This window comes from Mauremys mutica, chromosome 1, assembly GCF_020497125.1.
Source record: "Mauremys mutica isolate MM-2020 ecotype Southern chromosome 1, ASM2049712v1, whole genome shotgun sequence".
Taxonomy (NCBI): domain Eukaryota; kingdom Metazoa; phylum Chordata; order Testudines; family Geoemydidae; genus Mauremys; species Mauremys mutica.
The window spans coordinates 146,737,809-146,752,065 of NC_059072.1; the positions used below are offsets into that span (position 1 = coordinate 146,737,809).

Here is a 14,257-nt window from a genome sequence, read left to right on the forward strand (position 1 = left end):
GGTTGCTCAGCAGCCGCCTGCCTCTGCTTTCCCTTTCTTCAGGGCTCCTCAAACAAACTCAAAACAGTCCAAAGGACATTAAAATATTTTCCCACATGGTATCCAATTTATTCAGTCTTCAAGTATATACACGATAAACAAATACATTCTTGTAATTATTTCTCATGTAATGGAAATTCCATTTCTTCACTAGCTCTAGAGAAAAGTTCTTTCCATGGGAGTCAAGTCTCTTGTCTCAGATGGCACTTAGTCCAATGGAGAAGTTTCACTAATGCCTGTTTCAGTTTGGGATTGACAAGAGTGAGAACAACAGAGTCCACAGAGATACGTCCATCACAATTTCACAAATCATCCATATCCTGAAGTTTTGACTATAGCAACCGTTATCATTGAGACACTAGCCATAAAATATAACACATAGAAGATAAGGAAGGAGATCAGAACTCTAACATCTCCAGCATGGACTTCAGTATTGGGGTTGCTTAAGATAGATATACTGTGTTGCATGTGCCTGATGTTTCGCCAAAGAGAGATGATTAGCAGGATGATTAAAATCAGGAATATCATGAAGGAGAAGAAAGATTCCAGACTACTGAAAAAAAAGTAAACAAAATATCAATGATTTTCTGATTTTTTTCCCAGTGATATTTCCTGAGAGATGCTCAGCTGTGTGGAGGAGAAAACTGCTATAAACACATCAAAATAATGGCACTGTGAAGACAAATGACCCCAGCTGGGATCTCAGGAGCAGCCACAGCATCAGCCCAGAGATTCTCAGCCTTAGCCAGAGGAGGAAGAAATGGGTGAAACTGGTGATCTTCAGGTAGTAGAAGATGCTGAACCAGGTGGTAAACCAGAGACTTGACTGGTTTATAAACATCCAGATTGCAATTAATGTAATCTTCACTTGATCTGGCCTGGAACCAGTATCTGGAGTGCAAATGAAATAGATGCTGCCAGGAATAACAAGCACTGCAGGCAAAATCTGGAGGTGGCCAAGCTGGTCAGAATCAATTACAGGAGAAGACTTCTCTGTTTTTGATCCAATCAATGAAATTCACCACCACAATGAATCCATTTCCATTTCCTGTAAGGAACTCAGGGTATGTCTACATAGAAAATAAACACTCCTACCAGCTGACTCAGGCTCACAGGTCTCAGGATGCATCATCAGAGGGGCTCCAGGAACAGAGCTGAAAGGGAAAAAGACAACTCTCGTTCAGGAGAGACAGGAAAGACAGAAACAGTGGGAATAGTAGGTATAGCTGCAAAAGGGGCAGTAGACAGGAAGAGGAAAGACAATGGTATAAGGAAAAAGAGGAAAAGTTAAAGGAAAAACATGCAGAAATGGAACCTCAATGATCAGGAGTGGCTGGAGAGGTTCCTTGACCTGGTCTTTGGGTTTTCCCACCCTCTTTGTGCCCCCCGTGAAAGAGTCTCCTTGTAGAAAAGTCCTTCTTCTATAACAAACCTGGACCCATTAGAAGAGCTGAGAGGTGATGGGTCGCTCCGTGCCACTGTCCAAGCTCCCTTGAGTCTCTCATCTGCTTCCTGCTCTGCCTGGAACTGTTCCCTTGATGGTGGAGACATTATTTCCTCGCTGGGTTGTGGACTTGGGCTTGGTCCCACTGGAAGTGATGCAGGTGACAGGGTTGTTTCCATTGACTGTGAACCGCTCTCTGCTGGTGCACTAGGGGGTGTTTCCGGCTCTAGTTGAGCCTCTTGCACCAGTCTAGCTGCTGCTGCAGGTGCAGGCTCTGGGACCCTAAAGATGATACTGTAAACCTTTATGAATCATCACCTGAAGGACTGGGACAAGTGTTTACCCCACCTGCTGAATCAACCAGGTTCTCTCCTTTCGAGTTGCTCATAGACTCATAGACTTTAAGGTCAGAAGGGACCATTATGATCATCTAGTCTGACCTCCTGCACAATGCAGGCCACAGAATCTCACCCATCCACTCCCTGTAGCAAACCCTTAGCCTATGTCTGAGTTACTGAAGTCCTCAAATTGTAGTTTGAAGACCTCAAGCTGCAGAGAATCCTCCAGCAGGTGACCTGTGCCCCATGCTGCAGAGGAAGGCAAAAAACCTCCAGGGCCTCTGCCAATCTGCCCTGGAGGAAAATTCCTTCCCGACCCCAAATATGGCGATCAGTTAAACCCTGAGCATGTGGGCAAGACTCACCAGGCAGCACCCAGGAAAGAATTCTCTGTAGTAACTCAGATCCCACCCCATCATACCATCCTCTCCATAAACTTATCAAGCTTAGTCTTAAACCCAGATATGTCTTTTGCCTCCACTACTACCCTTGGAAGGCTGTTCCAGAACTTCACTCCTCTAATGGTTAGAAACCTTTGTCTAATTTCAAGTCTAAACTTCCTAGTGTCCAGTTTATATCCATTTGTTCTTGTGTCCACATTGGTACTAAGCTTAAATAATTCCTCACCCTCCCTAATATTTATCCCTCTGATATATTTATAAAGAGTCATCATAAATGCTGTATGGAAAGAGAATGAGTGGACCCCTGGACTTGCTGAGGGACGAATGGGAGGTGAAGGCCTCCCCCAATGGAGAATCAGTGGTGGAATATGTTTCCTAGGAAGGCACAGAAAAATTTGAGCAGAGGAGACAGAAGCCGTTGAACCCAGGATCTCCTGTTTATTAGGCAGGTACTTTAGCTAGCAAAGCCACAGTGCCTTCCTCAATGGTTTATTTCCAACTGTTCCACTTGATGGTCCAAGACAAGACCTTCAAATTCCAAACTACAGATGTTCCCCATTTTCCTCAAGACTTGCAGATCTTGAGCAGGCTGGCTCTGTGCACAGAAAGCCACAGCTGAGTTGACAGAGGGCTTCTAAGGGCTGGTCCACACTAAGAAGCGGGGTCGAACTAGGGTACGCAAATTCAGCTACATGAATAGCGTAGCTGAATTCGAAGTACCCTAGTTCGAACTACTCACCCGTCCAGACGCTGCGGAATCGAAGTCCGCGGCTCCAAGGTCGACTCCGCCACCGCCTTTTGCAGTGGTGGAGTACCGGAGTCAACCGCGGCGCTTCCGGAGTTCAAACTACCGCGTCCAGATTAGACGCGATAGTTCGAACTCCGAGAAGTCGAACTCACCGCGTCGACCCGGCTGGTAAGTGTAGACTAGCCCTAACATGCACTTCTTCCACAAGCTGCTCTGATCATATAGTGGTTAGTGCTCTGTGTTTCAGTCAGAGCAACCTCAGCTCAACTCTGAGTCATGGTAATCTTTCCTTCAGCTCCACACTTCCCATTTGCCACTTTCCAAGTGTGGTGGAGCGGGTGCCCCACACAGGCAGGGAAAGGCCAAGGCACCCTTGGAGAGGCTGCGCAGAACCCAGCCAATCAGGAAAGGATTTATTGGGAGAGCCACTCAGGAGGTGGCTTGCTGGAGCAGCCCATATAATTCCCAGGATGGCCAGCAGGGGGCACCACAGTGGTGAGATATGCCCCATGGCACCAAGACTTAGCCGCAAGGAAGGCTCTCTCTGTCTTGAACAACCACTTAGAAGGATTGTGCTGACAGGTCTTTTCTTTTTATAAAAAGAGATACACAAAAGGAGCCAACAGAGATACTAGGTTCAGCAAGGAAGACCTGGGAGGCCAAGCCAGGATTTCCTGGTTAGTAGGAAGGCTCTTCAGCCAGCTCTTCCCAAAGACCACTATCTAGAGACCAGTGGCAGCTCTAGACATTTCGCTGCCACAAGCACGGCGGCATGCCGCAGGGGGCGCTCTGCTGGTTGCCGGTCCCGCAGAGGATCCGCTGGTCCCGCGGCTTCGGTGGTCCTCCCACGGGCATGCCTGCGGCGGGTCCGCTGGTCCCACGGCTCCACCGAAGCACGCCTGCGGCAGGTCCACTGAAGCCGCGGGACCAGTGGACCCTCCGCAGGCATGCCGCCGAAGGCTGCCTGCCTGCCGCCCTCCCGGTGACCAGCAGAGCGCCCCCCGTGACATGCCGCCCCAAGCACGTGCTTGGCATGCTGGAGCCTGGAGCCACCCCTGCTAGAGACCTTTAAACAGCCACTGCAGATGTTCACCACAAAAGAGACAAAGAGATGCCAAAATAGAGTTCTCCACTGCCTGCAGACATCAAGCTACCAGGAGTTCTGTGCACAGAGAGGCCCCTGCTGGTGGGAAAACGCTTTGGTAGAGACTCTTCTGACACCAGCTGTTCTCATTGAGGCTTTGGCTACACTTGCATTTCAAAGCGCTGCCGAGCGCTTTGAAGCGCTAAGTGTAATCAAAGCGCCAGCGCTGGGAGAAATCTCTCCCAGCGCTGTCCGTACTCCACTTCCCTGTGGGGAATAACGGACAGCGCTGGGAGCGCGGCTCCCAGCGCTGGGGCTTTGACTACACTGGCGCTTTGTAGCGCCGCAATTTGCAGCGCTGCAGAGGGTGTGTTTTCACACCCTGCTGCAGCGCTGCAAATTTGTAAGTGTAGCCAAGCCCATAGTGTTTAGCTCCCTGTGTTGTGGCTTCAGCATCCACAGATGCAAGTTCAGTTAGGTGATGTTTTTCTTGTTTCCACATTTGTCTAATGGCTCCTTTCACCACTTGTCACCAAAAAGACCTGTTTTATTTGCAAGCAATGTACGCTAGGCAAAGGCAGTCTTCTCCATTTCCTCAAAAGTTCCCCAAGCTGTGGGGAGAGGAGACACATTCAGCCAAGCTGGATGCTGAATCTCCTCTTTATTCAGCAGGTGTCTGTGAAGGACATAAATCTACACTGGGTAGAGGTCAAGAATAGGAGTTTATTACACACAGCGCTGGCGGAGTGTCACCTTTCTTATTAGGCTCACAGACACTGCCAACAAATTGATTACAATAGAATATATAGATTTTCCATGGGCGGGGGAAAGTGACGGGGTAGGCAGTTCCACATCCCAGGACAGGTTTTGCAGCAAGACAAGATAGCATAGTAGCCAATGGTTAACAATGTCTCCACCCATGGTCTCAAGTTAGCAAGTTAAAATTTAATGAATACTTTGATAAAATGTTAGTAGTATAAAATATATATGTTGAATTCTGATTTGAGGTCCATAGGAATGGAGCAACTCTTTTGATTGTCCAACAGGTACATTCCTAGGGTTTAAAGCAAAGAAACAGTGAAAGTATATGGTAATAAAGATTGTTTTCTGTGTGTCTTAAGGCAGGCATTGGTCTCTTGGAAGGGAGGTGGAAGGATGCCATATCTTATACTGACATGTGCCAACTTTTCATAAACTCAAGGTTGGATCTGTGGAAAGAACGTCTCCCTACAGAAGAGACTAACACAATAGGAACAGGGATTCTTTGTTCAATTTGCAACTCTGAATAAGACACAGTTATTTAGTTCTTAGCTCCAACACCTGGCAATTTGCTGACCAGGCCTATCTTAGCAAGCAAGGCTTTCTGTTTACCCCAGTTTTCTCTTAGCTGATCACTATTTGCTAGGTCTCTGGACTTTCGGTCTGGAAAAGAACTGGCACAATCCATATACCAGGTTATAATACAAAATGCACATGGATTTTAACCCTTCACATACAGTAATGGCAAAGTTCTTGCTGCAGGCGTGTAGCAGTGATGGAATAAACTACAGGTTCAAATCAAGTCTCTGGAGTCCATCTGCAATTGGGATGGGTCATTCAGTCCTTTGTATAGAGCTTCAGTTTGTAGCAAGATGGAAGCGAGGCATCAGCCTTTTATGGTCTCTTGCCACGTGTCTCTTGCTTTCTTTGTCCCAAGGACACTATATCCAGCACGTGGCATAGAAAAAGCTTACAGTTCTGTCCACAGGCAAGTCCTCACATACCTTGTTGAGTCGCAAGGCGTATCTGCCTTCTCTCAATGGATTGATTGTATAGCTGACGGTCCTTAATGGGACATCAAGCAGGCTAGGCAGAACTGACACCAACTTCTCTGGGGTGTTCCCCGGAAGCATAGCACAAGTTTGAAATACCTGCAGCATAGCGCCAATATTCATAACGTCAGCTACAAAAATGATACACATCTAGAGATAGCATAATCAGCCAATCATAACCTCTCCATAGACCCCTTACGCGACAACTTTTCTACAATATTGGCTGCAAATATAGAACAGTGGTCACAACGGTGATCTATACAGTTACAGATTATGTCAATAACGTCACAGGAGGTGACACGGCATCAGTGAGACTGACATTGGAATACTGCCTCCAGTCTTGGTGTCCTCATTTGAAAAAGATGTTGTGAAATTGGGGCAGGGACAGCAAAGAGCCACCAGATGTTATGAGGGCTAGAGAAAAATGCCTTCTAGTGAGCTATTGAAAGAGCTCAACCTGTTTAGCTTATCAAAAGAAGATTGAAAGGTGACTTCATTGAAGTGTTGAAGGGCCTTAATGGAGAGAAAAGATTGGGTATTAAAGGGGCTCTTTAATTGAGCAGAGAAAGGCATAACAAGACCCAATTGCTGGAAGGTGAAAAGATACAAATTCATATTACAATTAAGGCACAAATATTCAACAGCGAGGATGATTCAGCACAGGAACAAGCTACCAAGGAAAGTGGTGGATTTGCCATCTCCTGATGTCATTTAATGAAGACTAGATGCCTTTCTGGAATGTGTTTGCCCCAAGAGTAGTTCTTGTGTCATACAGGAGGCCTGTGAGATGCAGGGGGTCAGATTAGATGCTCTAATAGTCTCTTCTGGCCATAAAGTCGACTAATTTCTGAAAAACTGAGTGTAGCATTGGGAGCAGCGTCTGAAGGGGAACGCCCAGGGGCACAGGGGGGAGCAGGGGCTAAGGCCAACGAGGGGGGACCACCAGACGAGGAAGATGGGCGGTGGAAGCATGTGACCGTGAGAAGCAGGCCGAGGAAAAGGAGAGCCAGTGAGGGGGAAATAGAGCTAAGGAACAGGTTTGAAGGTTTGGAGAATGAGGAAGGGGTACAGCAGGTGGTAGCTGACGGTGGGAGGCCAAGGAAAAAGAGACGAGCGGCCAGTCCCATAGAAAGAGGGGAGGAGTCTATGGAGGCAGCACCAAGTTTGGGCCCAGGGAGGTTACAGGATGGCTTAAGGGGAACCACAAGGGATGATAGGAATGGAAGGAGCGTACAACGAGGGGGGACGGGGGATAGGTTAGAGGACCGCACTATCCCCAGGCAAAGGCAGGTCTACGTGATTGGGGATTCCATACTGAGAAGGTTGGACAGGCCTGTGACCAGGGCCGATCCGGAGAACAGAAGGGTGTGCTGTCTACCGGGCGCTAAAATACGGGATGTGGACCTGAGGTTGAAAAGAATCCTAAGAGGAGCAGGTAAGAACCCTTTGGTCATCCTTCATGTGGGAACGAATGACACTACTAGATTCTCGCTAGACAGGATCAAGGGAGACTATGCCAGGTTGGGTAAGACGCTCAAGGAAATTGAGGCTCAGGTGATCTTCAGTGGGATCCTACCTGTCCCTAGGGAAGGGCGCCAAAGGGGTGAGAGAATCGTGACAATTAACAGTTGGCTGAGGGAGTGGTGTTACAAGGAGGGCTTTGGGATGTATGGGCACTGGGGAGCTTTTGGGGACAGACAACTGTTCTCACGGGATGGGCTCCACCTAAGTAGGGAAGGAAGTAGACTTCTAGGAGGGAGGCTGGCTCATCTGGTTAAAAGAGCTTTAAACTAGACACTGGGGGGAGACGGTTGGGAGAGGTCCTGGTGCTCTCCACGCCAAATTTACACATTGGGAGTGAGAACAACAAGATAACAACAGATATAGCCAGAGGGGGACAGGCAGGTGTAAGGAAGAGGGGGGGACGGATACTAGATCTACAGGTCATGCTGGTAGTACTGTGTCCCTACCGAGTTGGGTGAAAAGAGTGAGAGGAGCCCAACAGCAAAAATTAGGATGTTTGTTCACCAATGCGAGAAGCTTAGGTAATAAAATGGAGGAACTGGAGCTCTTGGTCCGAGAATTGAAACCGGATATCATAGGAATAACCGAAACATGGTGGAACGGTAGCCATGACTGGAGTACAGGTATGGAAGGGTATGTGCTGTTTAGGAAAGACCGATGCAAAGGTAAAGGTGGGGGAGTAGCATTGTATATCAATAATGAGGTGAAATGTAATGAAATAACTAGCAATGCAATGGATAATACGGAGTCTGTCTGGGCAATGGTCACATTGGGGAAGAAAACTACTAGAGCCTCACCCGGGATAGTGATTGGGGTGTGCTATAGACCGCCGGGATCTAGCCTGGAGACGGATAGAGAGCTCTTTAATGTTTTTAAGGAGGTAAACACTAATAGGAACTGCTTGATCATGGGGGATTTTAACTTCCCGGATATAGATTGGGAAACAAATGCTAGTAATAATAATAGGGCTCAGCTTTTCCTAGACGTGATAGCTGATGAATTCCTTCATCAAGTGGTTACTGAACCGACGAGGGGGGATGCCATTTTAGATCTGGTTTTGGTGAGTAACGAGGACCTTGTTGAGGAAATAGTTGTAGGGGACAACCTTGGCTCGAGTGATCATGAGCTAATTCGTTTCAAAATAAATGAGAGGATAATCAATATTGCATCTGAGACTAGGGTTTACGATTTCAAAAGGGCTAACTTTACTAAACTAAGGCGACTAGTTAGGGAAGTGGACTGGACTGACATATTTAGGGATCTAAAGGCAGATGACGCCTGGGGTTACTTCAGGTTGAAGTTGCAGGAGATGTCAGAGGCATGTATCCCGAGAAAGGGAAAACGGCTCGTAGGTAGCAGTTTTAGACCGAGCTGGATGAGCAAGCGTCTCAGAGGGGTCATTAAGAAAAAACAGAAAGCGTACCAGGAGTGGAAAATGGGAGGGATCAGCAAAGAAACCTACCTTATTGAGGTCAGAGGGTGTAGGGAAGCAGTGAGAAAGGCAAAGCGACGGGTGGAGATGGACCTAGCGAAGGGGATTAAAACCAACAGCAAAAGGTTTTTTAGCCATATAAATAGGAAGAAAACCAAGAAAGAAGAAGTGGGACCGCTTAAAACTTTGAACGGAGTGGAGATTAGGGATAATCTTGAAATGGCACAATATCTGAATGAATATTTTGCCTCGGTTTTTAATGAGGCTAATGAAGGGCTAAGGAATAGTGATAGAGGGACCGATGGGAATGAGGATATGGGGGTAGACATTACGGTATCGGAGGTGGAAGCCAAACTTGAACAGCTTAACGGAAGTAAATCGGGGGGCCCGGATAATCTTCATCCTAGAATATTAAGGGAATTAGCGAGTGATATTGCTAGCCCATTAGCGATGATTTTTAATAAATCTCTAAATTCGGGGATTGTACCGTTTGACTGGAGATTAGCTAATGTAGTTCCTATATTCAAGAAGGGGAAAAAATGTGACCCGGGTAACTACAGGCCTGTTAGTTTAACATCTGTAGTATGCAAAGTCATGGAAAAAATTTTAAAAGAGAGAGTGGTTACAGAGCAGGAGGCCGATGGCAACTGGGATAGTTTACAGCATGGATTTACGAAAGGTAGATCGTGCCAAACCAACCTGATCTCCTTCTTTGAGAAAGTAACAGATTTTTTAGACAAGGGAAATGCAGTGGATCTAATATATCTGGATTTCAGTAAGGCGTTTGATACAGTACCGCATGAGGAATTACTGGTTAAATTGGAAAAGATGGGGATTGAAATGAAAATCCAGAGGTGGATAAGGAGTTGGTTAAAGGGGAGACTGCAGAGGGTAGTATTGAAGGGGGAACTGTCGGGTTGGAGGAGGTTACCAGTGGAGTTCCTCAAGGTTCGGTTTTGGGTCCGATTTTATTCAATCTATTTATTGCTGACCTGGGAACCAAGAGTAGGAGTGGGCTGATAAAGTTTGCGGACGACACCAAGTTGGGAGGTATTGCCAATTCGGAAAAGGATCGGGATATCCTCCAGGGAGATTTGGATGACCTTGTAAACTGGAGTATTAGTAACAGGATGAAATTCAATAGTGAGAAGTGTAAGGTTATGCATTTAGGGATGACTAACAAGAATTTTAGTTATAAGCTAGGGACGCACCAGTTGCAAGTAACGGAGGAGGAGAAGGACCTAGGAGTTATGGTTGATCGTAGGATGACTATGAGCAGGCAATGTGATGTGGCCGTTAAAAAAGCTAATGCGGTCTTGGGATGCATTAGGCGAGGTATTTCTAGTAGGGATAAGGAGGTGCTAGTCCCGTTATATAAGGCGTTGGTGAGACCTCATCTGGAGTATTGTGTGCAGTTTTGGTCTCCCATGTTTAAGAAGGATGAATTCAAACTGGAACAGGTACAAAGAAGGGCCACTAGAATGATCCGAGGAATGGAAGGCCTGTCGTATGAAAGGAGACTTGAGGAGCTCGGTTTGTTTTCCCTAACCAAAAGAAGGATAAGAGGAGATATGATTGCACACTTTAAATATATCAGAGGGATAAATACCAGGGAAGGAGAGGAATTATTTCAGCTCAGTGCTAATGTGGACACGAGGACAAACGGATATAAATTGTCAGTCAGGAAATTTAGGCTTGAAATTAGACTAAGGTTTCTAACTATCAGGGGAGTGCAATACTGGAACAGCCTACCGAGGGAAACAGTGGGGGCGAAGGACCTCCATGACTTTAAGATTAAGCTAGATAAGTTTATGGAGGAGATGGTATGATAGGATACCGGGCTTAGTCAATAGGTTAATTAAGTGCCACACTGGTAAATAGTACAATGGGTCAATGATATGATATTCTTAACCGTTTTCCAGAGGGTATGGCTGGAGAGTCTTGCCCGCATGCTCGGGGTTCAGCTGACCGCCATATTTGGGGTCGGGAAGGAATTTTCCTCCAGGGTAGATTGGCAGTGGCCCTGGAGCTTTTTCGCCTTCCTCCGAAGCATGGGGCAGGGGTCGCTTGCTAAAGGAGTGGGGGGATCAGCTTATGTGGCCTGCATCTTGCAGAAGGTCAGACTAGATGATCATAATGGTCCCTTCTGATCTTGAATTCTATGATTCTATGATTCTATGTTTTGCTGTCTAGCCGGCTTGCTGCCTAGAACGAACGCTCCTTGAGTGGGGTGATCCACAGGGAGTAGCTCAAACCTCCAAAGTGCCTGGCCAGGGGCAGGACATTAGCACAGCAAGGGAGGGGTGTGGCAGTGACATCACAAAGGCCTTTTGCAGGACCACAGACTATTGGTCAAAGGTGGTGGGGAGGTGGTGACCTCACAGAGAGATGCTGACATCAGCCAGGCAGGACAGGGGTGAGGAGCCAGGGAAACCTCAGATACCCTTGTGGCTTTGCTTCAGCAAGTCTTCTTCTCCAGGTCTCTCTTTGAGGACTGAAAGAGTATTTGGGTTCATGTACGTGAGCGCCAGGAGGAACCTCTTTCGAGTTTTCTCCTTCCCTTTTAGTGATTTTACTAGAAAACAGCCATCCCTGTTTAGAAGGTAAGAGCCTCCTCGAGGTTTGAAACCTGTTCAGTCTGATCCATCTGGTGACAGTTAAATTCTAGGCATGGAAAACACAAGCTTAAGGAGGCAGAATTTTATTCCACACCTGGGATTCTGTCCCTTAGAATCACTGGGGACATTAGGGTTTGTCCTTTTTGTTTCACCTTTTCCTCCCTCCCTCCGTCCCTCCTTTCTCTTCTTCTCTTGCTTCTTTTGTCCTTTCTCCTGTTCCCCTCCCAACACCAGGAGGGGTGTGTGTGTGTGTGTTGCGGGGGAGTGCTCGGCAGCTCCCACTGTGGGAGGTCCACCCAAAAATGTGGGGCTGCAATAGTGCTCGGGCAGTGATCCCCACCAGTGACCTGGACCATCCTTTGGGCTCTCTGGTGAGAACCCTCAGCCTCCCATCCTCAGACTCTACCCTGATTGGCTGAGCAGGGGGCTATTGACAGGAAGGAGACTCAGGTCTTTGTTCTCGTTTAAGATCAAGTAAATAAGTCATAACCAGTTATATGTTTGATGAATTTTGCTGCTTCTCTGCATTAATGGTCTCTGAGCAGTTCATGATTCTCTCTAACATTCCAGTTCTCCTCAAATACTTGCTGAATAATTACTGTGCACAGTTGTTGGTCTGGAGCTCATCTGAGGGTACGTCTACACTACAGGATTATTCCGATTTTACAGAAAATCGGTTTTGTAAAACAGATTATATAAAGTCGAGTGCACGCGGCCACACAACGCACATTAATTGGGTGGTGTGCGTCCATGGTCCGAGGCTAGCGTCGATTTCCGGAGCGTTGCACTGTGGGTAGCTATCCCGTAGCTATCCCATAGTTCCTGCAGTCTCCCCCACCCCTTGGAATTCTGGGTTGAGGTACCAGTGCCTGATGGGGCAAAAATCATTGTCGTGGGTGGTTCTGGGTACAGCCTCACCCCTCCCTCTGTGAAAGCAGCAGACAACCGTTTCGTGCCTTTTTTCCTGGGTAAACTGTGCAGACGCCATAGCACAGCAAGCATGGACCCTGCTGAGCTCAAGACAGCAATCATGGACGTTGTAAACACCTCGCGCATTGTCGTGCAGTCTATGCTGAACCAGGACCTGCAAACCAGGCGAGGAGGAGGCGGCTATGGCAGCGCGGCGATGAGAGTGATGAGGACATGGACACAGAATTCTCTCAAACCGCGGGCCCCTGCGCTTTGGAGATCCTGATGGTAATGGGGCAGGTTCTAGCCATTGAACGCCGATTTTGGGCCCGGGAAACAAGCACAGACTGGTGGGACCGCATAGTTTTGCAGATGTGGGATGATTCGCAGTGGCTGCGAAGCTTTCACATGCGTAAGGGCACTTTCATGGAACTTTGTGACTTGCTTTCCCCTGCCCTGAAACGCCATAATACCAAGATGAGAACAGCCCTCACAGTGGAGAAGCGAGTGGCAATAGCCCTCTGGAAGCTTGCAACGCCAGACAGCTACCGGTCAGTCGGGAATCAATTTGGCGTCGGAAAATCTACTGTGGGGGCTGCTGTGATGCAAGTAGCCAAAGCAATCATTAAGCTGCTGCTATGAAAGGTTGTGACTCTGGGAAATGTGCAGTCCATAGTGGATGGCTTTGCTGCAATGGGATTCCCTAACTGTGGGGGGGCGATAGATGGAACCCATATCCCTGTCTTGGCACCGGAGCACCAGGGCACCCAGTACATGAACCGCAAGAGGTACTTTTCAATGGTGCTGCAAGCACTCGTGGATCACAAGGGACGTTTCACCAACATCCACGTGGGATGGCCGGAAAGGGTTCATGACGCTTGCGTCTTCAGAAGCACTGCTTTGTTTAAACGGCTGCAGCAAGAGAATTACTTCCCAGACCAGAAAATAACAGTTGGGGATGTTGAAATGCCTGTCGTTATCCTGGGGGACCCAGCCTACCCCTTGATACCATGGCTCATGAAGCCATACACAGGCAGCCTGGACAGTGGTCAGGAGCTGTTCAACTACAGGCTGAGCAAGTGCAGAATGGTGGTAGAATGTGCCTTTGGCCATTTAAAGGCGCGCTGGCGCACATTACTGACTCGCTCAGACCTCAGCCAAACCAATGTCCCCTTTGTTATTGCTGCTTGCTGTGTTCTCCACAATCTCTGTGAGAGTAAGGGGGAGACCTTTATGGCGGGGTGGGAGGCTGAGGCAAATCACCTGGCCGCTGATTACGTGCAGCCAGACACCAGGGCGATTAGAAGAGCAAACCAGGAAGCGGTGCGCATCAGAGAAGCTTTGAAAACGAGCTTCATCACTGGCCAGGGTAGGGTGTGACTGCTGTGTTTGTTTCCCCTTGATGAATCCCCACCCCCCTTCATTGACTTATTCCCTGTAAGCAACCCACCCTCCCCCTTCGATTACAGCTTGCTTAAGGAAATAAAGTCACTATCGTTTAAAAATCATGTATTCTTTATTAATGCATTATAAAAAGAGGGAGTGAACTGAGAAGGTAGCCCGGGTGTGGTTTGGGAGGAGGATAGGAGGGAAGGAAAAGGCCACTAAAAAAATTTCACAGTAATGACAGCCTTTTGGTTGGGCTGTCCACGGGGGTGGCCGTGGGCGAGTGCACGGAGCCTTCCCCCACGCGTTCTTACACGTCTGGGTGAGGAGGATGTGGAACATAGTGAGGGTGGTTATACAGGGGCTGCCTGTGATATACTCTGTGATCATGCTGCCGTTCCTGAAGCTCCACCAGACGCCGGAGCATGTCAGTTTGATCACGCAGCAGCCCCAGAGTTGCATCCCGCCACCGCTGATCATCCTGCCGCCACCTCTCATCTCGAGCGTCCCTCCTGTCCTCACG

At 47.9% G+C, this 14,257-nt stretch overlaps 1 protein-coding gene across 1 annotated transcript; it reads right to left on the reverse strand.

The window, feature by feature from the left end:
• Positions 1-348: 348 nt before the first annotated feature.
• LOC123349388 (taste receptor type 2 member 10-like) lies at positions 349-880 on the reverse strand. The gene is made up of 2 exons (XM_044987440.1): positions 729-880; positions 349-592 (listed from the first exon to the last, which is right to left on the reverse strand). The coding sequence occupies exons 1-2, from the start codon at positions 878-880 to the stop codon at positions 349-351; spliced, it is 396 nt and encodes a 131-aa protein (XP_044843375.1).
• Positions 881-14,257: the final 13,377 nt, after the last annotated feature.

Bases quoted from the DNA above. Each gene is read 5' to 3' on its own strand.
- LOC123349388 (XM_044987440.1), bottom strand. From the start codon at position 880: ATGTTTATAAACCAGTCAAGTCTCTGGTTTACCACCTGGTTCAGCATC. The intron at 593-728 runs GTCATTTGTCTT...CTTTTTTTTCAG, and splicing joins CTCCTGAGATCCCAGCTGGG to TAGTCTGGAATCTTTCTTCT.